The sequence below is a fragment of the Cylas formicarius genome, unplaced genomic scaffold (assembly GCF_029955315.1).
Source record: "Cylas formicarius isolate icCylForm1 unplaced genomic scaffold, icCylForm1.1 PGA_scaffold_4__25_contigs__length_36172078, whole genome shotgun sequence".
NCBI lineage: Eukaryota > Metazoa > Arthropoda > Insecta > Coleoptera > Brentidae > Cylas > Cylas formicarius.
In genome coordinates, this window is record NW_026844334.1 from 9,262,771 (window position 1) to 9,289,417 (window position 26,647).

General features: G+C 35.6%; 1 protein-coding gene across 11 annotated transcripts in view; it reads left to right on the top strand.

Annotated features, from left to right (window-relative positions):
* Nucleotides 1–379: 379 nt before the first annotated feature.
* LOC132700308 (uncharacterized) overlaps nucleotides 380–26,647 on the top strand; it is a 30,615-nt gene continuing 4,347 nt past the window's right edge. For 2 of the 11 annotated variants that reach the window (XM_060667512.1, XM_060667518.1), the window contains exons 1-8: nucleotides 9,227–9,971; nucleotides 10,019–10,671; nucleotides 24,770–24,856; nucleotides 24,904–25,046; nucleotides 25,094–25,153; nucleotides 25,535–25,633; nucleotides 25,685–25,867; nucleotides 26,485–26,591. In XM_060667512.1, the coding sequence (XP_060523495.1) occupies nucleotides 10,499–10,671; nucleotides 24,770–24,856; nucleotides 24,904–25,046; nucleotides 25,094–25,153; nucleotides 25,535–25,633; nucleotides 25,685–25,867; nucleotides 26,485–26,591 (852 nt within the window). In that variant the 5' untranslated portion in view covers nucleotides 9,227–9,971; nucleotides 10,019–10,498. Of the gene's footprint in view, nucleotides 414–9,174; nucleotides 9,972–10,018; nucleotides 14,642–15,022; nucleotides 15,356–20,174; nucleotides 25,047–25,093; nucleotides 25,154–25,534; nucleotides 25,634–25,684; nucleotides 25,868–26,484; nucleotides 26,592–26,647 lie in introns of those variants that run through there. The other 9 variants (XM_060667513.1, XM_060667514.1, XM_060667509.1 and 6 more) reach the window with 8 other exon arrangements.

Sequence of the window (26,647 nt, forward strand, 5' to 3'; positions counted from 1 at the left end):
CCGAACATAAAGCTCCCATCGCAAAGTAAATTTCCGGGTAAAGATTGCAAATTTCAGAACTCGATTGGCAAGCAAATGTTTTATTACAAAAGCAACGGAGAAATGTTATGCGCCAACGTGAAATAATTCCTTTACGAGAAACCGAAAGCTTAAACTCAAAGCTGTGCTTTGATTAAGTTTTTATTCGTGCACTTAAACTTCACCATTACATATTTGTTTCCTTGCGAGCTAATAATGGCATGAATAATAAATAATTACAATTAGGAAGGAACTAGAACGGTACAAAAACGACATGAATAAAACAGCACTGTTGTAGGTAATGGTGTTTACCGTCTCGCCATAATATTCTGTTGCTATTTATTGAGTTATTGTCGTCAAACTGTCGTGGACTAAAATGGATTACCTTTTCCAGAGTAAGTAAACGTGATATATTTGATGTACAATATATTGTGCGGTATTTGCCACACGCACACAAGAACGTTTTGCGATATATCAACCGGCTTAAGCATTTTTGGTATTAAAGAAGAATTCGCTTACTTTAATGGTGAGTTTATATAAAAAAAAAATAACGGCAAACAAATTAACAACCTAACTAAAAAATAAACTCTCAACTAAGCAATAACGGCAGTGATTTAAAAATAAAATTATTATTGGAAACTTCGAAAGTTTTCTAATTGGCTGGAGAATTTATGATGGATATATAACTTTCAATTATATTTCAATTTCAATCGTCATATTAAAGTTTTTTTTTATATATTTTATTTCAACCCAATACTTAATATGTATAATCTATATCTGCTCTATGTGTAAGTTTATGCATCATTTCAAGGTTTTCCCAGCGGCTTCTTGAAATGATGCATAAACATACCCTCCCGCGTCGGATTTTGTTGAGTCGAACTAGTTAATGTTTCGCCAATCATCCTGTTGGCTTCTCCAGAGAGCTTGATTGAAACTGGCCCGTATTTTACTCTGTACCTGCTTTTATATTGTTTGAGGGGGGCGGAGATAAATAAGGGGTATAAACACTGTATCGGATTACTGATTCCCATATTGGTGACTATTACAACTATTTTCAACTAAAAGAAGCCAAAAAAGAAATTTTGCCTTCCAATATAATTGTATCTGATATTTCTGCAGAAGTAGATTTGCAGAATCTTTTACACAAAACAATAGAAAGCATTTTAAATTTAACTAATTTACATGGTGCAATGAAACTAAAACTTATATGCAAGTATGACTTTGACGGTAGTTCTTAAAATTAAATACCCTACATATTATCACTCATTCAAAGAGCAAATTTCGAATGATGAATTTTGTCAATATACCTAAAAATCGTTTGGTTTCTGAAATAAAAGCAAGTTTTTTTGTAGAAACTTAGTTTGAATGTGTCTTGCTTGTTAAAACATAATAGAGTAACTTTTTCAATTAAATTTCCACCTATGTGGTTCGTTAAAATCACGAGTTTATTTGACACTGGTGTAGAGCAAGGAAAAGTTACGTTATTGCATTGCATGATGCTTTAAACAAATAGATCCATTGGAGATAAAGAAGGCTACTACTACTACTAAAGTGTTTGGATGCAATGGTTAAAATGGTTTACAAAGTTTTTCTTAATTCTGGCAAATTTTCTCTTCTCCATATGTTATATCATATCAGGATTCGTTTTATTAAATTTTCTCCGTGTTTCGGTAATAATGTGGTTGCATGGTCCATAAGACGAATATTTCTTGGCCAAGATGTTTTATGCCAAAGTAATCCAAAGTTTTCAGAGAAACTTACTTTCATTTCAGAAACCAGGTATAAGTATACATACTCATAGATCATTCGAAAGGGAATTTAATTGGCTCTTAGAATATGTGATAATATACAGGAAGCTACACTTAAAAAATGTTTTTCGCCATTTTGGTCTCTCGTATGTGTGTATGTTATGTTGTTTGATTGGTGAAAGACCTGAGTCGCGGTTAAGATCCTTAGGTTGCTTATAGATTTCTATAGACTCTCGGATTTTTCGAAGGTAGAAGAATTGATTACATGCAAGAATTTTAGTTTTAAAAAAATAAAATTGTGAAAAGCTATGGGTTCTCCACTATCACCATTCATCGCTAATTATGGAAGCCTCCACACCTTCCATCCAAAACCAAAATTATGGAAACGCTACGTCGATGATACTTTTATTATTTGGCCGCATGGTCAGGAATCCCTAGTAGATTTTCATAGACATTTAAACTCTATACACCCCAACATACGTTTTACCATTGAAATAGAAACTAATAACAAAGTCCCATTCTTAGACATTCTTATCTACTACGACTACGCCTTAATGCATTGTCACATCACCATCCGGCCCAAAAATCATCGGTTATCAATTCTCTTGTTTACAGAGCCGTAAAACTATCTCAGCCTGAGTCATTGAACCCAGAATTAAAACATCTTACCTCTGCTCTTCTCTCTAATAATTTCATCATTGAAGATAGTACGCGTTCCATCACAAAACACACTTCATCACAACCTTCTAATAGGAATGAAGCCGAAAGCAACCTGACACTTGCCACTGTTGTCCTTCCTTATATTCAAAACATCACTGACCACGTATCAAAAGTTCTAAAGAAATATAACTTCAAAACCAGATTTACCACCTGTTCAAAAATCTCTCAACATCTTCGATCCACCAAAGACAACATTCCATTTCAGATGCCAGGAGTTTACAGCATTCCATGCATATGCGGCAAAGAATACATTGGAGAGACTGGACGAAAAATATAAACTGGGCATTTGACAACACAATCACGAAACCAGACATAAAATTTTATTGGATAAAACTAGAATTCTTGCATGTAATCAATTCTTCTACCAACGAAAAATCCGAGAGTCAATAGAAATCTATAAGCAACCTAATAATCTTAACCGCGACTCAGGTCTCTACCTGTCACCAATATGAGTAATCGCCGATGACCATAAGTTAATTGAAAAACACTCCGAATGGTTGTTAAATTAGACACGGTACCACTTCACACGTTACTGCAATTTTGCAAAAGTGCACCGAATAAAGAATATTCCTTTGCAATTTATTGTATTTATAGGATGGCAGTAGTTGATTAACTTCTTCAGGCACTCATTTATTAACTATTCGTTTGCATTAAATTACCATTCATTTATTATATTTACACCTACAATTTCCATTTACATTACCCTCAAGACGTAATTATAAAATTTGTTATACTTTAATAGTTATTTTTTGTGATTTTTGAATTGAAGCGTTAATGACATTTCGTAGACCCACCAAATTTATACAATAATCTCGAGAAACACTAAACTTAAGATAAAAACAAATAACGGACGGAATTTAGAAGTGGTGAATTTTTCCTTAACGCGATAAAATATCCCTAAAGCGTCAAACCGTTTACCTATACAATTAACTTACAGGCTCTTAACTCTGTTTTCCATTCCGTCACGGTCGTCATTCTCCATTTTCTCCCGGAACAATTTACATCTAGCAATCAATTGAACGCTTTTCACTTCTGCGTCGGATTTCTGATGTTTAGAACGCAGAGGCATCAAGTTTGCATTTAAATAATGCATTTGATTCAATTACAATTGACATAAATCTCACCGTTGGGAGTTTTATCGTTACTTTCCCGGCGAAAGACGTGACTCGGAAAAAGAATAAGCGTAATGGTGGATGAATGAAAGCCAACAACGAAAAGTTTGCCTTCGGCTGTATCGTGTATTTGGTGAATAAAGCGCGTTAAAAAAAAATATTCCGCAGAATGATGCCTTACGCAAAACAAAAAGTTTCCTTATGTTACTAAGGGCTAATTTAGTTCAAGAAAGATAAATATTGCTAGTTTTAAAATTATTATGAACTATACAATTAAAGCCACACGGTTGCCATTACATTTCAGCTACTAAAATTCCTAGCATAAGCAAACAAACCAAAACTAATTTTATTCTATTAAAAAATCAAAAGTTAAATAATTAAGACTAAGAAATGCGTTCCATTGCAAGCATTTGTGAACTTTCTATATTTTAATCGATTAATTTACCACCAAAGTTGCGGAAGGGAAAAATAACTTTTAGGACCAGCTAACATCGTGAAATTACTCCGTTTGTGCAATATCTTTTAATTAACTCTACCTACGGGGCGGTAGTTGGAGTTGGTATGCCACCAGAGCATTGCGGGAATGTTATTATACATATATATATAGATCTGCGGGACCACAGCACATAATACATATGTGCAACGCAATGAATAAATACGGGCCCATATTTCCGGGAATTCTCCATTTCCCTTATTTTGTCTCATGACGTTGTTCAAATGGAATACCGAACAATCCCGGAGTTTGGGAAAAAAAATATTCAGAGTTTTGTATTCGACCGGACCGTATTGCTAAGACGAAAGCTTACGTAAAAGCATTTGTGGCAGGAGGAAGCCCGAAGAATAAACCACTGTAAAATTGTGGCCTCGCGGTGATCGCAAATATTTTATCGGGAAAAATGAATGGAGTAATACGACAAATTATGAAGCTGTGCATGGAAACACTGAATTGAGATTTGGAATTGAAAATTTATAAAGAAAATATAGACGCTCTGTGTATATTTGGAATATTCTTTTATATTGATATAACATCAAACATATGAAACTGGCATGACTTAACTCAACCCGTGCCTAAATCTAAAGCCGAACGTTTTCTCTCCGTATTTCTGTAATTTTACAATAAATTTCCGGTTAGGTATCCGATTGTTGCTATCAAATCTCGATGGGATTTTTTAGTAATTTTAAATGAAGGAGTTAAAGGATAAACAACGGTTGTTTAACCAACAAAAATTTAAATAATCAGTAGTACGTAAACGCTGGCTAACCCCACTAAAACGATCCGAATGTAAACCAACCATGAGAGTTGGAAGTTTCCAAGAGACTCGTCGCAACTTTCCGGAATTCCAAGAAGAGTGATAAATTTTCAGCGTATATTACTTTCGAAATGGCAGTAATAAGTTTCTCTGCTATGAATTCATTTTCAGAATATCATGTAAAGTTCACTGACGCTATTTGAGAATATAACTTAAAAAATAGATTTATGACATTTTATTCGACATCGCAACTTTTTCTCTTTTAAGTGTTTATTTGTTACTCCTTGACTTAGTAACCTATTATAAGATATATTTTTAATGAATCTAAAAATATCAAATTTTGCAGCGCACTGCGTTCCTAAAGCGCGTTGATTTTTCGCTCACTAAATCCGTTACATTCAATAATGTACAAGTCAATTTTATTTTTAAATAGGATGTTTTGCGTGCCACTTTATAGCCCACCTTCTTTTCTAATCTCCTAGAAAATATTTCAAACTTCTAGATGGGTTATAAAATTGTCTGTCGAGAAATGCTTTATAACTAAGCAGGCTAAATTTAGAGTTATTGAGATATTATAATATTTTAAAGAGAAGAAAACTTGAGTACCTAGGCCATATAATGCGAAATGACAGCAAATACCACCGCTTCAAAGAAATAGTCCAAGGAAAAGTTTACCTTTAGAGAGGACCTGGAAGGCGAAGAATATCATGGTTGAAGAATTTAAGAACATGATTTTCCAAAACAACCACTGAAATTTTCAGAGCCGCCGTGAATAAGGTCATCGTAGCCAGAATGATCGCTACTTTCGAAACGAATAGGCACCTGAAGAAGAAGAAAATGTTTTCTTTTAAACAGCAGTTACTACAAGCTTCTTTTCGTCGCCGTTTAAATTCTTCCGATTAGGTTATTGGCGCGGGTGGCACGGTCCACCATTGGACCCAGAACCCCCTTGGCTATACTACTTATAACGTTACTACGCATTCTCCCAAGAATAAGGATTTTTTTGTTCATTTTCGTGGTGCTACCTGAACCTATTCATGCAGCAACGTTATCGTCCGAATTGACCTTCAATCACCGCCGAAGCTGATATCGCAAATGGAAAAACGGATATCTGGCCTTGCGGGATACGCCGCTTCCGCAATATGAATGCAAACAGAGTTACCAACTTTAATTAAGAGTCGAAATGAAGTTTTACATTATTAACGCAAACCGGTCAGGTTATATGTGGTTATGCATCGCACCGAACGGTCGAACACCTCCCCCTGTTTTACTCTAGGGGATTTATTGAATTTTTTCGTTGTAATAGTACGCAGCCAAGTGTTGTTCTCGTTTAGCTGTGGCTCCGAGAAGACATTGCGAAATGTTTGTTAATTTAATTGTTAATTAGATTAAGCAGAAACGTTTATATCAACAAATGTCTTAAATTCTTCATTTTTGAGCTACAGCATATTATCGTAACAATTTTCTTATTCCTAGAGATTTTTTAACCATTAAAGAGCGTTTTTGGACTTAAGATATATAGATTATTTTTGCCAGTAATGTAGCTGCAATGTTTAAACTGACTAATTTTGCTGAAAAACACTGTGAGAAACTGCATTATCTAACCATTGAAATTTTTTTTGGACATAAAGTTGTCAAACAGGATTGGCAATTACAATTAGTATGATAAAATCCAATCTCAATTAACTTTGATGCAGCAGAAATTTGGCTCTTTAGGGACGCCGCGTTCAATCCACTAGCAGCCTCTCGACTTTTGTCTCGTTAACAATCTCGGATGGCTAGCTGACCTGCCTAACGGTTTGTCCTAAGATTTCTTTCTCATAAAGCTGACTTGTGTTCGGGCTCCCAGCACTAACCTTGCTTCCAAAAATTCGATCCTGTAGAGTTCACAGTTACAAAATTATATGCTTCATCATACTTAGGCTTACAACTACTTCATCGAACTAGTTTTTCCGGTTCTTTCAAAATTTTCTTTCTGTGATGGTTCTGATTATGAAGTAAAAGTTCTTTATGACGACGTCAAGAGAGCACTGAAATTAACTAAATCCTCGAAAGTTAATAAAATTATGGGTGATCTTAATGCAAAAGTAGGCAAAGGTCGAGGAGAAGCAATAGTAACAAAATATTTAGGAATACCATACAAAAATATAATATATAAGGCGCAAATGTTCATAGATCGCTCATTGCTGGTTGCTACATTGAAACTGAAATTAAAGATGATCAGAAAATCTCCGGCCATACAAACTATAGGTACAAAAAAGCTTTTAGTTTAAGCAACAAGAACAGAAATTTAATGTTAAATGAAGACGACATTGAAAGCACATGGAGACAGATTAAAACATCAGTAGTCGAGGTTAGTCAAGATAAACTGAAAACTACCAAAACTAAACACAAAGTTTGGATCACCGATGATATCCTGAAATTATTGGACCGCCGTAGATCACAGCAAAAGATTCGACAAATGAAAGAAAATTGGTTAACAGAACAGTGCAACGAAATAGAGCAGTTAGAAGCCAAGCATGACTCTATTAATATGTACAAGAAAATCAGACAGACAACTACTCAACATAAAAAGAGCAACAAAAACAGTGTCATGAATGATAAACAGCAAATTCCTAGTACCACAGAAGAACAATTACAGGAATTAAAAAAATATATCTACAAGGCAGAACTCATACACGCTATATCAAGTGTAAAAAATAGTTGAAGGAAGATAGCACTTTCACACTTCTGTTAAGTTTGCTAAACTTTATATATACAAAACCGGAATAATTCCTATTGATTGGCACAGGTCGTTGCTATGCCAAAGAAAGCTAACTGTATTGAAGTTGTTCTTGAAAATCGTTCACTCCAGAATATACATAAAATGCAAAGAAAACATTGGTGTGTCTCAATTTGGTTTTAAAAGTGGGTTCGATGCTGTTTAGCATCCAGGTTCTCATACAGCGATTGTCTAGGTGTGGAAGTTGATGTATATACCTGCTTCGTAGATTACAAAAATGCATTTGACACTGTTCAGCATGATAAATTAATAACTGCACTGAATATAGGCAGCTGACATAAGAGTTAGTGGCCAGATATCTGAAGAAGTGCCTATTATAAGAGGAGTTCGACAAGGATGTGTGCTCTTCCCCCTTTTGTTTAATTTATATGCAAAAAAAATCTTCAGTGAAACCGTAGAAGAAAGAATAGAGGGTGCAATTGCTAATGGAATCGTTATCAACAATTTAAGATACGCTGACGACACGGTCTTACTAGCCAAAGATAAGTATGATTTACAGCTACTTTTATCAGCGGAAACAGACCATAGCCAACAAATAGGTATACGCTTAACTATAAAGAAAACCAAATGCATAGGCATCAGCAAAAACAAAAACATAACTAATAACCTAACAGATATCAGCGAAATTGGAGAAATAGTGGAGAAAGTACAAACATACAAGTATTTGGGGTGCTGGGTGAATGAAAACTGGGACTCAACCCAAAAAATCAAAAACAGAATAGAGCAAGCAAGAACATCTTTTAAGAACACTTAAACTATGTTAACTGGCAGAGTCTTAAGAATTCCCCTATTACGTTGGCGTGGCCCCTCACTGAAACAATGTGTAAGAAGATTATGTGGGTTTACCAGAGAATGTTGAAGATATGGACACAGTGACGAATCAAACGGCGCTGCAACATATGAACAAAGAAATAGAGGTACTTAATACCATTAAAAGAAGAAAGCTGGAGTATTTTGCTCACGTAATGAGAAATAAAAATTTGAATTGCTACATATATTCATGTAAAGAAAAATACAGGGAAAACATGATCCTGGCCGAAGAAGAACGCCATGAATCAAAAATCTTCATCAGTGGTATGGAGTAAGCACCACCACATTGTTTAGATCTGCTGCGGACAAAGTGAAGATCATGAGGGATCATCAAGGGAGGACGCGGAACTTGAAAAAGCAAGAAGCCTAAATAACCCTTCTCTTAATGCTTTCTATTCAATACCGGAGACAATAATATGGTGGTTAGCCATCGTACTACACCCGCTCCTACCCAGGGAAAATAACAAAGCCGTTACTGATGTGGTATCGATGACGTCGGTCGGTCGGCAGTCGGTCAAAGCTGCCCCGAGCCAGAGCCAGACAGGTAAATTTAATACGTAACCTTTGAAACGTCCGTCAATACTATCTGCCGGTGACAGGCCGCTCGGACGGCAAAATCATTATCACTTTATTATTGTGTCATGCGACTATTATATAAAGTTAATTACATCGGACACATATACGCAGATACAGAGAGGGGAAAGCCGGGAAAAATTGCCACACAACATTTCGCAGTCTCCATTCTGAAGTTACATTCATACTTTTAGTGCAATTAATAGTGTTGTAGGGTAAAGAAATAAGCTTTCTCAATTTTAAAAAGTTCCTAATATTTCAAACAATTCAATTCTATTTTTATTAACACGTTCTAGATGTTGTGACCCTTATTAAAAAAGCTAGAGAAACTATTTTCAAAATTTTTCATTTTTAGGCGCTCTTTGTAGTAATGACTTATCAAAAAGGTGAACACTGTCCCAGATAGCATAGTTGCGTAGGATCCAGCGGTGTACTCAGTTTTGTCAAAATCACGTCATTTTCAAGTCATAGGCTAAGGCTACTCGTCAGTGTTCCGAAAAACATGTCAAATTGACGTCAAAAAAGGATGTTTATTAACTAACAAAATGACTTGATAAATTCCAGATATGAAGTTTATACAATAATTAATTTAAAGTATGGTCAAAGTCTTTTATTTAAAACCATGATATAAGAGAATAATATCTAGAGGGTGTCCAGTTTGGCAGAGTAATCTAGTTCATTTATTATTTATTTTAGAGAAAAAAAATAAGTTTATGGCCAAGTATATGCAGACGACCTTGTGATAATGACACAAGGGACGGACGTGGGAAGGATGCAGGGGCTCCTGAACGGGGCATTGGCAAGATTCTCACAATGGTGCCGGCACAGCAAGTTAACTGTCATTCCTGGCAAGGTGGAGATGGTCATCTTCACCAGGAAACGAAAGGTGGAGCGTAACCTCAACATTTCGATGGATGGGGTGCACCTTTCTGTAAACGGAAGCGTCAAGTACTTGGCGGTAAGGTTAGACTCCAAGCTGACCTTCCAGGAACACATAAGTTCTAGGATCAGATCGGCTTTTGGAGCTCTGTGGGCGTACCGGAGAGCGGTGGGGCACTTGGGGCCTGGAGCCAAACATCATGCATTGGATCTACGGTACCATGGTGGTACCTATGCTAATGCATGGAGCCGTGGCATGGTGACCGGGGACGAAAGAGCAGGAGCAAGACTAGTTCTTGATAAACTGCAGGGATTGGTATGCTTCTGCATAACGGGCGCCATGAGAACAGCACCCACGAGGGCTCTAGAGGTAAGTCTGCCCACTCTAGCAGATGGAGGCGGCCGGAACGGCTGTAAGACTATCGAGCTGCGGGCTCGGGAGAGAGGGAACCTTCAAGCGGGGCCCGTACGACATGTTAGAGGGCTGGTTCGGGGATCGCGGTTTCATGGGCATGTCGAGTGACGTCATGATCCCTGAGACGACCTTCTTTGATAAATGGACCTTTCTCTTCCCATCGAGGGAGGAGTGGAGAGAGGGCTCCTGGGATGGACTCGTCTGATACACGGACGGGTCCAGAATGGGAGATTTGGCGCGAGCTGGAGCGTACTGCGAGACAACGGGATCGAGCTTGTCGGTCGCTCTGGGTCGTGTTTCAGGCGGAAATGTTCGCTATATTGATGGCGGCCAGAGAGGCGCTTCGGGTCCACCACGGTAGCAGGTGAGTATTCTTCTGCTCTGGCAGTAGGGCTACACTTATGGCGCTAAAATCAGTATGCATACATTGCTTTTTGATAAAGGAGTGCAAAGGGGTAGTGAGATAAGTGGCCGAGGTGAGGACTGTCACTTTTGTCAGCGGAATGGGAGCCAGGGAAGGCTCCTCGCACAATCATATGGGACCAGAGCCCCGCTTGGGGATTGCCCCGTGCGTGAGGCGGGAAGCTCTTAAACTTGGGTGAGAGAACGAGCCGTGGTGGGATGGAAGGTTACCCCGGGAATGAGGCACGCAGGCAGCTACTTGGACTGCTCAGAATGGAGTGTGGAGCACACCCAAAAGATATTTTTTGTAATAAATTAAATTTTACACCTTTTAATAATAATAATAAATAGACTAAATCTTAACTCAGAATGAGAATGGTGCGAGACTATGTGTTTTCTGTGCTTTTATATGGATGTAAGTGTTGGGCCCTTTATCCTTGCTCCGTCTTCTTCGAATTCCCTGGGCACAGAAAGTGAGAAACATACATATCATGAGAGGCCCAAAATACGAAATCCTACGTTTAATTATTGAGGGTAAAATAAAAGGTAGAAGATCTATTGGAAGAAGACAGAATTCTTGGATGAAAGACATGCGAAGATGGTTTGGATGTTCGTCAAATGATATTTTCAGAACAGCAGTTTCCAAAGTTTGTTTACTTAGATGGATCGCTAACCTTCGTAAGGAGACGAAGTGGAATAAGAGGAATTCAATCTTGAAGTGCGTAATCTGTGTGATCCCATTACTACTTGCCTTTTGTCTATTGTGAGTTATTTAAATCCCATTTTACAAACAACTTTATCGAGGGCGGTACGCCTTATATTTATCAGATTTATCTTGGTTTCATCTTCTTATAGCTTCTTTTTCAGTTTACCCAAGGTAGGAACAACTAACTTCGATTGATAAAGGCATATTCCTTCTTATTAGGTCCCGATGAATATTGTTCACAAGGTAAGTTTGAAAATCACTACGTTTATTCTTTTTCTTCAATTCTCCACTATATATAACATCCCTTATTGACGATAGTGTATTAAGTTCTCTACTCATTGAAGTTTCATACATATTTTTCACAACCTGTTTTGCATCAAGGGACAAATGATTTCGATACGACTTACATATTCTCGTAAAATAACTTTTGCGAAGCCAAGGTTAAAAACAATTATTTAACAATCTAGAAATATAACAGAAAGAAAGAAATATACCTGACTCACCCCTGCCTTGTCACTCGAGCAAGACTAATTTCTTTGATAATGGCTTTACCCAATAACAATAGTAATAACATCATTAAAGTTTTATCGGGGAGGGTCCGTCGAAAGCCAACAAAATGAATATTGAGACAGACGATACTCTGTATAACTATCAAAAGTAAGACTGACGACAACTAACTAACTAACGACTAGCTAACCAACGACTAACTAACCAGAACTAATCAACCTCTGGCGAACGTCTTCTCTCAGAAATTCTATTTTTTAACTGTGATTTGCCTACTGAGCGCCCAACCACCTCTGCCTTGTTTTTCTGATGGCATCTCATTTCTTTCCCAACTCCAACCCTATTAATTTCACCTCCCATCTGGAGTATCAACTGCACGGGATAATTTTCACTGAAAACTAGTATACTTCTCCAGGACAACGGCATCGTACGCATTCTTCCTTTATTTCCAAAAGAATATTTATTGAACACCGGACATAACTCATAATTCGCTAATTTTCGCAGCATTCCGGTTGCGAAGCAAGCACTCGAAATAACCTTCACTCGAATCAATGGAAATTCCGCGCAAATATCTCGCGATTCGAAAATAATTTCGACGGGAAAGTTCAACCAAATTGACAATCTCATTGAACCGACTACAAAAATTGGAGCAAATAAACAAACGAGCGAGCATCGAGCCACTAGCCGTGAACCAGTGCCGAGTTTAAATTAACAGGAAAAAAACTGGCGAACTCTCAGAACAACGGCTAATCAAAACTACCGGACATGCAAATGGAAAAGTCCACTGCACGGCACCTGCAAATCGGATGGAAATCAGCACAAGAATATAATCGAGAAAATAAAGGGAAAACTAACATTGGATTTTCTGGCAATGCTACAAATTCCGCCAGCCAGGGACGTACTGGTACTTTGACGTTTTGCAAAACTGTGACGTTCACGTCACATATCATATATCGCTTTGCTTTTCTTGTGGGCACGTCTAGTCAGGACATTTGCCTATTACCGACATCCGTCAAGAAAATGTACATATTACATATACGCTGATTTAAATGCAGTAATAATTATTATCTGTTCCAACAATGAACTTTAACCAATAAAAAAAAAACGGCTTCCCTCCGCTTCCACCAAAGGCCATCTGGGTCTATCCGACCTCCAAGCGGCGTAGATGATCAAAACAGCAGGAGCAGCACCACTCATACCTCAAAAACGTGCACACGACTCACAAAAATCGAAAACCACTCAATTCAAACCGACATGAAAACTTTAGAGACGAAAACACCTTGATAAAATTCTTAATTCATTCTTTCATTAAACACTCCCTAACTAAAATTGTGTTTATCAACTGAGCGTTTTCTGTTCTTTAATTCATACTAGTAGTTATTCGTCTTTTTATTTTAGTTAATGATATGATAGCTTTAAATTTCGTATCTCTGTATTGATGCACTTCACAGAATTGGGTAGATGGTTAACACAATTTTTCAGGTGACGGGGTGCGAGTATTATAATGTTATTGTATTGATTGTAAATATTAGATATTCGTAAATATAGATTACACACACAGTAATTACGTACAATTGCTCGAATCTTCCTCTGTATACAAAAATTATGCAAATTCATTTTTTCATTGATGTTATGGTCCTCTTCAGAATTTAATTATAAATTTTTTTATTAGATGTACAATCCCAATAGACAATCCTTAAGGCTTTTTGTTCTCATCTACCTACCTGATTGCATAAAATACCCTAGTTAATTTTGTACATAGATGTTGATTTAAAGGAAACTCCTAAAATTGCTACATATATAATTGGAAATCAATGTGAGTTGATTTTGTTCTGCTCATTTTGCTGGTGTTAATTGTTAGTTTATTTTAAATAAAACACCAACCTGTCTTGGTCTACAATTGATTGCATTGTCCTTTCTATAAGCTATATTGGCCACACAATTGGTCCGTGTTGGTACGCGTAAGCACCGATTACGTCACACCTCCCAAGTCAACCAAGTAGTTTTTTAGTCAAATTTGGAATACCAGTCGATCGGACTACCGTCCGTAGTTCGCCGTGTACCGATAATCAGTAAAATGGACGTTTTAATGCCAAAGCATTACGATTTCATTTGAACAGCAGCAAAATTGGTTACCGGCATACACTTGAAACGCAATAATCCCTTCGAAAATCCAGGCCCGCAAAATAATTGCAACCTTTCGTTTTGATACGTTAATGCCGTTATTAAAATTAATTATTATGTCTGACGGCGGGCCACCAGCGCTAAACAAGGAAATTAGCGCTGTTTTATTACTAGTAGGCAACTAAAATTCAGAGGTATTATAACGGTTCATTACTTTGTAACATTTTGGCGCGGTTTAACGTCATTTGGAAACCCCGCGGATTAGTTATCAATTCCGCACTTGGATCAAATTCGCGACAATGTTTTATATTGGTTATGGCAGTATTCCAGAGGACGTATAGAAGCGAACTGGACATGATAACAACGTTACCAAATGGTTATCAAAGGTAACAACAACCTAACAATGCGTGTTGATGCGCTGAGGAAAGATTAAATCAAGCAAAGTTAAAGACATTAGAAAAGTTCATTTAACATGAACCTTCCCCGGTGATCAGAGATCTGCAACAAATGACCTCTGCTTAGCATGGGAAGATGTGAAAAAGAAACTAACAAAATGAATAATAAATTGGCGTAAGCATTTAGCCTCTATTGGAATAAGGTGGGTACATAAGTGGGTATTTCCAATGCTTGTTCTAGTAAAAATTCAACTTGTTTTTTTATATTTTACTGTAATTCTTGTACACTAAAACATATTACCCAAACATTCTTCGTAGCTTAAATGTACGTAAAAATGTAGGAAATTCTGTTTAGTAAATTCACATGAAAATATTTATGTAAGTCTTTTTTCCAGTTTGTTAGAGGTCAAATATCACTGTTATTATACATGTTTCTGAGTACTGTTCGGACATATTGACAACAACAATGGCACAGGGCACTGACTATTCTGTGACAACGGTAATTACTTATATCGGCGTTGTCAATTATGTTCGGACTTCAGAGATTGATTTTGAGGGCTTATAAAAATTAATCAATTTTCCAGAAAAATTACGGCAACTCAGATAGCTTGGGGTGACGCATGCGCAAAAGATCCATACCTTCTTTACGAAAATATCATAGCCACATAGCACATCAATTTTTAGCCTAGTAGGGCGACCATATTATCTTATAGCTCTATGGGCATATCCAATGAATGTCACCAGAAAGTATTCCGAAACTAGTAATGGAATGGAGTCTCCATGAAAAACGAAAACGAGAATGACCGCTACCAGAAAGAGAGAAAGAACGCTATGGACTGGAACTAAGGTTAGACGCAACTGTTTCGCAATCATCAAAATTGATTAAAATTCAATCATAAAGCGGAAGTGTTAAACAAGTAAGTGCTAATTGAAAGAATGGCAAATAATGTCAAATATACATTTCCTAAATTTTAAAAATGTAGAAGCACAAGTGATGCACTGAAGATGATTTTTTTAATGTAGCTATAACATTGATATTTTTAGAGGATTTTTTTAGATAGAGGTTTTCTTCATTTTGTTTTAATAAATGATTCTACATTGTTTTCATTATGACTATTTAATTACTAACTTTTGAGACAAGTTTTTTCTATAATCAATAGCGCACGTAACATAACGATAGCACAAAAATATTAAAAACGGTATTAAATTATATTTAAGAAAAAAAAATGCTTCTTCGTAATTCTCTAAAATTTATATTAAATTATTGTTTGCGCGAATCTGAAAATATTTCTTCGATTTATATCGCGTTTAAAGTCATACAGAAGCCGACGGGCCAATAGCGCGTCAACAAAAGAGAAAATGATGGGTTATGTTTGACGAGCAGATACGTGTGTAGCGCTGTGAGAGTTCGAAATTCAATTTCCCTGAATTAGTTCTGTTTGAATAGAGAATCTGTCATGTATAACCTAAAATGAACATCGAATATCAATCCTGTTTTGTATATGTATATATACCTGCGACACTATATCTCGGGAAGATGGAGTTTGCCTTTTTTTCGGCGCGTTGATTTAATTTTCGTGAAAATTAAACGAACGTTAATTTTACGTGCCTGTATTCCCCAAATTGCTTTATACGCCGCAAAGATTTCGGAAAACCGTACCGTTCGTTTACAATTACAATTAATGTGCAATGGAAAATTTGTAAAAAAATCTAACAAAATATTACCTGGAAAAACAGCACATTTCCGAGTGTCTTAAGGATGGAAATCTTACTGTTTCCAGAGTGGCATATTTTTTAACTTTTTGTGCTTGTTGTCACTTAAATTTGTTTATATTTTTAAAAACATATTATTAGAAATAAGAGTCAATATACGTATAAAATGATAAATCACGTTACTTCGTACTTGTGTGTGGGTACTATAAATCCTTTTACACTTAAATTTGGGAGGTTTGAATCAGAGAAAATGCTTTTTGGGTGTTTTCTACGAAATCGAGATTTGTCCCTTATTTTTTTGCTGAGAAGATAATTGACGTTTACAACAAAAATGATTATTCTAATTTTTAATTTAAAATTTTTATCTTAATACAATACTTTTTTGTTTGTATTACATGTACTATCAACTATTTACTTATTTAAAAGAAAAATTTTTTTCTTTTAAATGAAAATTTGTGTCTAAATACTTTTAATATAACAAAGCTCCTATTTTGCTTTACTTTTTTTCTTAAACATCCATTGAACTTCATTTTTTTGTGAACGTTATTTTACATTAACAACTAAAATTACTTATATAATATATCTGTATATATGTTATAAAATACTAAATAACATACAAAGGAAATGGTATATGCAATAAGTGTGGTAAACGGCATTTGAGTCACAAGTTCATTTGATACGAGCGGAGCGAGTGCTTATTAATCGAGCGACTTAAAAGTTCACCAAATATAGAAAAATTTAGAGATTGTCGAACTTTCATAGCCTTAATTTTTTGTGAACACAACATTTCGGGCAGATGTATCAACTATCCGTTATCAAAGTTCTACAATCTCTTACTATTTCAACTCAATCATTGTCTACCATCTTCAAGTGTCCCAAACATACTTTTTCTACGACCATCAGTTATTAGGTACATTTTTGCAAAACAACATGGATACATTCACTGACATGACTGTCGGAATTAACCAAAGTTAAAATTGAAGCAGTGGGAAATATCTCCGAAAACATCCGATTGCTCCCAAACTCGTGCGGTAATACCCCGAAAATATCCGAAGTGACTTGCAGCCGTAGGAAGCGAAACTGAGGTTTTAAAATTACACTCTCTGGACGCTAAATCTTTGTATAATTGGGTGTTTTAGAGAAAGGAGTAGAAAATAGTATATTATGCAACGCACTTGAGTCAAGAGTATATTTGGCATGAGCGGAGCGAGTGCTTAATAAACGATCCAGTTAAAAGTTTACCAAACGTTGAACTGAGGTGAAGGTGAGGTGAGGTTTACTTGATTAAATCCATTTAACAAAATAAATAGGAACTAAAAGTTCAGATTTTCACGAAGTTATATATTTTCAAATGACAATTGTTTCGACAAATCCGTGTTTTTATCAAATGTAATATTTACAAACTACCTGCTACTATATATACCGAAAAATGACAATAAAACCTTGATTAATATTGTTGCGAGAATTTAAGTTCAATAAAGGAGAGGCATTTAAATCAAATTGATCGTTAAGCAATACATTTGAATGTCTCATTTTTTTAATCTCCATGGCTTCCAATAAATTTAATTTTCTACTTTTTGTAGCTGTATGTAAAATATCAAAATTTTCAAAAATTTGTTTTTCTGTGTTTAAGTGTGTAGAATCATTAGAATCTCGACTTTTTTTTTTTCAACGCTCTTTTATTTTCGTTAATGCGTTTCTTGAAAGATCTACCTGTTTGTCCAATGTAAATTTTAGATGTAAGATACGCATTTCAACCTGTAGACACCCGATTGTTGAGATTTTGGACATTTCGTTTTATTGTTTTTTAAAAATTTTGCTATTGTGTTGTTAGTTCTGAAAGCTATTCTTAAACCACATTTGAGAAATGTTTTTAAACTTTTTCACTGGGTTCTCCTATGTATGTAATTGTTCTAAATTGTTCGTGTTCTGTATTAGGTTCCGGATAAATAGAGTTTACTGTTGCCTGGATTTGTTTTTTATTTACAATTTTATCGATAATGGGCGGATTGTAGCCGTTATTCAAAGCAATTTGTTTAATGATATTAAGTTCTTTGTTGTCATTTTCTGTTGAGAGTGGAGTATTAAGAAGTATGTGTATGAAAGAGTGAAATGCAGCCATTTTTTGTGAGTAAGGTATGACTGTGTCCATGTTTGAAAGTAAATGGAAAAATCTAATTTGTTTTGCGTTTTCGCAATAGTTAGGTCTAAAAAATTAATAGAGTTATCCTGTTTATTCTCAATAGTGAATTTTGTACGATTATGTAATGAGTAAGCAAGCAAAGACATCTTCTACTTATATATACCAGCATAGAAAACTTTTACTTAAAGGTTGTTCTAATATGATATGCGCTAATATCTCCAAAAAACATCAGATTGCTCCCAAACACAGGGAATGTCGTAAGTGATTTGCATCAGTGGAATATGAAACTAGGGTGGTAAAATGACACTTTGCTCACTCTAGGTGTATAATTGGACATTTTAGAGAAGGGAGTAGAAAAAGATATTTAACCATTTCTTTGCCTAGGTTCACGTTTTAAGAAAGAGTTGCCTCTTTTACTCATTTTCAAGAATTTTTGTTGAAATGTTCGGTAGACTTTGTTTTTTTTTTATTACAACACGTTTGGTAAACTTTATACGTCACTCGCTCCGCTCGTGCCAAATAAACTCCTAACTCCAATGCAGTTTTCCACGCATAATATAGCATTTTATATTTCTGCTTAAGACGGATAAAGACTTATTAGTAAAAATTCGCTTTCCAACTCCAAAAGCCTTTCAAAGATGACCCTTTTCCGTTAACGTTTACACGAAAACCGTCGTAAACAATGCGACTACTACACGAACCAACTGCGGATATCGAAATATATTTGGAGCATCCCTAATCGACAGACGGAAATAACCCTTTTGCACTAAGTAAATTAACACACAAGCGGGTAGTCACAGGGATTCACTCGTCGCTTGTCCTTTTTAATCGTATCTATTAGGTCTGAAGATCAATGAGATATTTAAAAATAACCACGGGGGAGAGATCCGACCCGCCGACCCTCCGCCCCATACATGTTGGGGGGGGGTTGGGGAAGGGGGGGCTCGTTCTGCACCAGTTGCTTCGAAGCTCTAACTGGCGCGGTAAAATTTACCCTCATGTTGTCAAGTGAAGTGTTCAGCCTTCAGATAAAGCTCTCCGATGTTGTTGCTGCGATGAACACACATCACGTGTTTGACGAGATGTATAGGAACTTTTCGATTATGTCACGGACCGCCGTTCGATAAGGCGGTTGTGCTTTTGTTGAAAACTAGATAAGGTTGTGTTTTTTAACAAGATCTTAGGATTCGACCACTGCGGGAAAAGACTAAGTTACCAGATTTTATTTCAACATTGTGAATATTAAATTCCCGTGAGAAAGACGAGAAAGTGGGCCTTTTAATGCTCTGTTTTTTAATGCAAGAGATTAATAAAAAGTTACCTAAAGGTTATATCGTAAAGTTCAGATAATTGATAGTTTTTTTCAAAACATGTTAGGGTTACACTAATTTGCAGACGAGGACTAGTTTGGTGAATGAAAATAGTGTAACAGCGGCGTTACTATAGGTAGTACATTAGATGACTATAATTATCGAAATATTCAGATAATTGAGATTTTCATTATTCTAAGATCAACTGAATAAAAGTTACATAGAAGTAAGGATAATATGAAAATAGATAAATTGTTATTTATGATTATCAACTATTTACGTTATTTAAATTGTAAATTTTAGTAGGATTAACTATAGTCGGTGGAGTCCAGAGAAAAAATAAAGGGCTCTAGGGTATTTTCTGACATGCGGCTTCCACGATCTTTCTTCAATTTCAATCCCGTTCGACGCACTCCATTTATTACAATCCGTCTTTAATTTCTCTTGGAAGAAGGTTTGAATGTGCCTGATTATAAAAGTGGCATGTTTTGAAGCGAGGTTTCTTCAAATTTTCAATATCCAGTACTTGTTTAACGTGTGCCAATGGACGATGTAATTTTTTTTTTCCAGGAAAACGTGGATTTGGATTTTCTTGAGCAGTTGCTGGCATTATCTATGTGCATAACAGACCCAGGAGAAATTAGATCCGATCAGATCAGTATTCATGTCTTTATAATAGCCTCCAGTCCATTTTAATTGAAATTCTGGTAAGCCATCAGCGACAAATCCATTTTTGCTACCAATGTTATTATTATTATTATTGATCTTTTAATTATTCCCAGCATACTTTTATTCCAGAGGCGTCGCGCTTTTTCAATTTGGACAGTATATCCTTTATTTCTCGTCGTCATCATCAGATAATTTTGTTTATGTTGTTATGTTTGTAGCGAAAATTAATCTCGCATTAAAAGACCGAGGAGAGTCACGCAAATCGCTAAAAAATGACTGGGCAATAATATTATATAATAATAATGTCTACAATGTTTCCGAATTTGGTGTAATTTAATGTCTTTTAATATTTGTTCGATACGGTATAGACCCTGCAACAAATTAATAATAATAATAATAATAATTTATTGACTTTGAGAACCCTACGATTTGTTGTGTTTTTCATGCATTGAGGTTAAGTTTGTTAGCACGAAACCGATCACTTGCCTCGGACTGTACCCCCTCCATCCTGTGCACCAAGTCGTTCTCAGAATGACTTGAATAGAAGAGATAATGGAACCTTGAGGTACTCCATGTTCAACAACTCTAATTTGTGATGATTTTCCATTCAGGACCATGATCTGAATCCTGTTGAAAAGATAACTTTGAAGGAATCCAACCGATGAGGGATCCACACTATACCACTGAAATTTACTCAGAAGAACAGGATGCCTTCAAAAGCTGCGTAAACCTGATCAAGAACTCTACTAATCGGTCCACAAGTCGATCTAAAACGTCTAAACCCAAACTGGGCCTGAGACAACAAACGGTTGTCCTCGAAGAATCTTTTCAATAATTTTACCGATTTGTGGGGATAATAGATATTGGACGATAATTATTTATATCATTTACATCGCCTTTCTTGAAAACTGGAATCACTCTGGACAACTTCAAGGACTTGGGAAAAATACCCTCGAATATACACCTGTTCGCCAGCTTGCTACGTTTGAAAAATATTCATTAAAATTGTCGGGAGTGATACCCAGTCAATGAAAATTTGATCCACTCTTGCGATTCCTATTGATGTTGATGACCTCCCATGCTGCCTTAGAAGTGTTATCAGGAAATTTAGGATTTTGTTTTTTGATATGCTGAAGAAGGTTTTGTAATTCGTCGGTATAGCATTCGATATTTAATTTATTATTTTTAACTTATTCTTGAAGGGCAAAGCACAGTTAATTTCGCTTATGAATATATCCAGAAATGTACTGTATTTTTGTTCAATATTCGTGTAGGATACAAAAGACCAATCACGTTTACCAATGCCCAAATATAGATTGTTTAAACCAACCTGAGTTATAGGCCTATGACGAACAGTCTGCGCCCTCTCAGTTGAATTTGTTGGGCAATAAATCTCACACGTAACTGCACTGTGGTCAAACAATACTCTGATAATCAAAATTTATAAAAATGTTATCCAAATAGTTTTGCTGCCTGGTTGGGATATCAATTCGAACTTCAAGGCCATGGAAGAGCGTAAAATCCAAGAAGTCACGTTTATTCATTTTGTCTTTGTAATTTTTAACATTTTCTTGAAAATGGACATTAAAGTCCAAAAGCAAAGCAACTTTAACTTTTAAACTTTTAAAATACTAGTGACAACAATTAATTTAATAATTTTAATTTTTAATTTAATTTATTAATGTTTATTTATTTATTTATTAATATTTATTCATATTTATTTTATCTGCATGCTGGAAAATATAAATTTTGCCTGATAACTTTCACTAAAGAAATCTTTACCGTATTTGCAATAATTGGGGAGCTTCACTCAAATTCAGACATCTTCATATTTTACATAAAATGTACATCGAAGAGATTTAAAATTTTATCGGCAAGTTCTATATAATTCATTTTTAATTTAATAATGTTTAATCCAATATCAAAATGTTTTTCTCCAAATCAATTTATAAAAACTGGTTTTAAGTGAACGCTCCTAAATTGTTGTTGATGGAATTCATGACAATTAAATATAATTAAATTATAATTAATTTGACTTTGGTATATCAGTAAAGGATTCGTGGGGTTTTTAATATATTTAATTAAAATTCTCTAATACAAGTTTGACTTCGTACTGATATATAGTAAAGTCTTTTAATTTTAGAATTTTAAAATTGCTACCAAAGAATAAAATCCCAAATAGTGCGCTTGTTATCGGCGAGCCGATCCTGGAAAGTAAATTTAATTTTAATGCGAAACATTTTCCCAAAAAGTGCACAGTCCGCCGCTATACACGGTTTGATTCCATTATTCGGTCATAAATCTTGTTTTAAATAATACGGACGGCGGAGTTTTGTTGCGAAAAATCGGATTAACTGTAGATCTTAAAATGTGATTAATGCAATTTTAACGACAATATAAGTCCATCGCGACTCACAATTCTAACGGACAGCGGCCCCGGATTGTGTGATAAATTACTTTTGCCCGTTAAAAATTTGAAAATTAAAAAATACCCGGAGCTTACGAGAACGTCGATATTTTCCGGGCAAGTATACTAAATTTGTTCGGCCCGAGAAAAACGCCACAACGTTGTTACCGAAAATAACTTTTTAATCGAAGTTGAACAAATATTTTTGCCCAAAACGGCGCGCGGATTTGCTAAAATCATGGCGGTGTTGTTTGATCGATAGTGCAAATGAAAACGGCGGCTTAATACGCGATTAGCGATGGAGGTAATGGAAGATGGCAATTTAATGGACAAAGTCAACATACTTATTCAGAGAGATATGGAGTATTACAAGGTGTGTTCGAGATATTTAACGACATGTTAAATTCACTTGTTTAAATGTCAGCGCTGTAAATCTATGCCGCTTAGGCCGTAGCTATTTCAATATGTCGATTCTAAAAAATGAGTTAGTGGATCTCTGTGATTTTAAAATTAGAAAATTTTTATAGTTTAGGTAATAATTCAAACACCAGTAAAATATAGTTTGAGAATAACAACACTAAAATTCGCCACAGTAGCAATATTTTTATTTGCGATTGTTATACGTCATTGAATGCGATTTACTTAAAGCTGAATATGATTTATTCAATTGGAAATAAAGTAAACACAATTAAGTGGTATTATGGAAACAGTCTTAGAGCAGTGTACGAAATGTTTCCAGTTTATTTTCCTGCTAAAACTATACCTTCAATTTCATCAATAAAACATATTATTACCCAATTCGAGTAGAAAGTCACCGGAATAAATAACGGCAAATCTTCAGCTTAATAGTAGAGCAGAAGAAAGAGAGAATAGAAATTTGAACATTTAGAGGAAAACAAAATGATTAGTACCAGAATCCTTGGAAAAGTATTTTTCAAAAAAAGCACTCAGGTATTGCAGCTAAGAAAATGAATATCGTTTTGTTCATACTCAAAAAATAAGTGTCATGGTGGAAATTTCCAGATATCATATTATTCGGAAATTTTTTGTAGTTCATAACCTCACGGCAGAAATCTATTTGGACTTATTACAAAATAAAATTGAACCCGCATTACACGGATCCATCTGCTACCAGATGGATTGTTGTCCCGCCCATAATTCCCATACGGTTAGGGAGTTTCTAGGAAATACTTTTAAAGGCCTAAAGTGCCGAATAATTTGGGCCCCAGGTCACCTGACCTCCCACCGAACGACTTCTTTCTGTGGGGTCGCTTGAAAATTGTTATCTATAAAAATGTTAAATTTGAAAATCTTAACCAGTTACAAAATTCAATTTCCTTAGAATGCATTTCTCAATATTAACTAAGCATTGTTAGAAATGAAATTTATGATCCCTTAGTATATTGTTTGACTGCTAATTGAGGGTTGTTTCAACATTTACTTAAAAAATAATGTTTATTTTAAATAATACTTATTTTTATCATTTTTTTTTTAATAAAAGACTTGAGGGTCAATATTATAGTCATTCTTTAAAGCTTCCTTGTCGCTTAAACTGTTCCTTAAATGAAATTCATTCAGACAAGGAGGTCTTAAAAACCGAGTACGAGTTTGTTCCTAAGAAAAACATAACGACATACCTACATACTTAGTTTATTTTCAAGTCTTTATTGTAAACCAACCTTCATTTGTATATAAAAAATTATAATTGAAAAATAAAAAATAGATATACTTTCGCTTAAACAAATACCTATCAATACCCTATAGTTTTAAGATAATAGAAAAGTATGTTTAAGTTTGATTTTCAAATTAAATGATTATTATAATCTACAATTAACAATTCACAATGTTTAAAGAAAAACTGGTAAGTATTACTTAAAAACATATATGCATATGGATTATATTTCATTTTGTGGATTTGCGTCCACTAACGGAAACTCGAGCGGTGAACCGCAAAGGTGTATACTATGAATTCCAAATAATTCCGAGAAATTCCGAGAAGAATTCCAAGGAATTTCAAATACAAATGAAATAACGCATCGCTCTGTGATTTGCCACCTTTTTTCCATACGCATAACGTTTTATTTCTCAGAGCAAACAATCGGTTTTGCAAGAAACGATTTGTCCGGGAATCATCGGGGGTCGATTGGATTTTCCGCGGTCCGCTTCGTTCGCAGCGGTAAAACTGGTAACCTGGTGGGAAGACGAGTACATTGCTGCTTTTAGAAGACCATCAGGATTCATGCAAAAGAACGACGAAACGTCCCGAGACAGCATGCAAGCCTCCGGAGGCTGCGGAGGAATCGTGCGGTCATCAGACCCTTCGAAGTTTGTTAGTCTCATTGGCAAATCTTCCGATCAGCTGATGGGTAAGTCCCCGGGTTCGATTAGACCTCATTGACTTAAAAAATTCCAGAACACCTTCACGTTCTCACCCAGGAAGCGTTGGATCACGCCGATTTATCAGTTCTCACTGGTAAGTACTCGTTTCTATGTATTTTTTCAAATGTTGGTGTTACGTTTGTATGTTGGTGTTAGTTTTGTATTATTTACATATATAGGAAAAGAATAAATAATATTGATATTAACGTAATTGTTAGTAGGACAATGGATGAAGCCTTCAGAGACATTTTGGATTTAACTGAGCCAAGAAAATCTTTTATTTGAAAGGCTATTTAAGTAAAAACTAACACTGAACTAAATGCGCAGTAACTAAGAACTCCGAAAACAGTGTCAAAAAAATTCGAGGTCAATTTCTTTGAAAAAAATGGGTATTTTTTGTTCCTATTGTGTAAATTTGAAGCAGTGGTTTACTACGTTCATAATCCGTGGCTACTAGCTAACAAGTATTTTTAAGGCACGATCGGCGCGGCAGCCATCTTGAAAAATTGTCTGTGGTTTTACATTCAGATAATAAACGAAATTAAAAACGCGTCCCTAGAACCTCTCCAAAATGGTAAGAAAGAGAGACCAATCCGATTTTTTTGATAACTACTACTTTCATTAGGGTACAAAAAATACGAAGAAATGTGCGAAGCATTGGCCGAGAGGCTTTTGGATCTTCACTGCAGGTTGCTATCACTTTACATCCTCCAGGACGCCGACTGTTTGGACTGGGAGAGCGAGAAGCCCTTTTTTGAGTCGGAGAGGGGCTCCTACATAGTTCAAATGTGGTGGTTATACATGCAGGGTATTGGCATCAGTTTTTTGAACCTCAGTCGTATTGTCTTTTTTTCGCTCTTACCTACGTAGTTCTCTTAGGAAGTCATTTAATTAAAATAAGTTTAATTTTGCTTGTATGTAACCACGTAACCACAATTGATCTTTCAGTGCTGCCCAGCTGCCTGAAAATAAGTTCAAACCCAACACCCGCAGATCTCCGTGGTCTCTGCGTTGATTATTGTATCAAGCCTGACCTATATCTCAGTCCTCTGGTGCTGCTTGCATATATAAAAACACTTATGTTGATTAAAATTCAAAAATTTCCTTAGACAATACTAACAATACAAGAGACTCTAGATTATTATTAACTCAATAGTGGTAATATTTTTTCTCCAAGCATTTCAAAAGACTCTGAATTCGAACCAACAGATGATATCTTATCTATTACACCACAACATATTGCATCTAGATCTATCTACTCATATTAGGCCAGTAAAGTTTTTTAGGGATACATGTGAATGTTGGTTGCTACTTTAAATATGGCAACGACTTTTTTGCTCTCAGTTCTTCCCCACCTCGAATTTTCGTTTTTCTTATATTTTGTGTTAACTAAACAAAGACTAACTAACCCAGTGATCTTGGCAGGGACCAGGGAAGACTTGTGGAACACCGTTCCACCGAAAATGGCCCAAAGGGTATTCGCCGGAATGCTGAACGAATCTTTAACCATACTGACGGTTAGATACACTCAGGTATATGTTCTCACGTTATATAGAGCGCGCGAAAAAAAACGTACCGTAAATCTCTG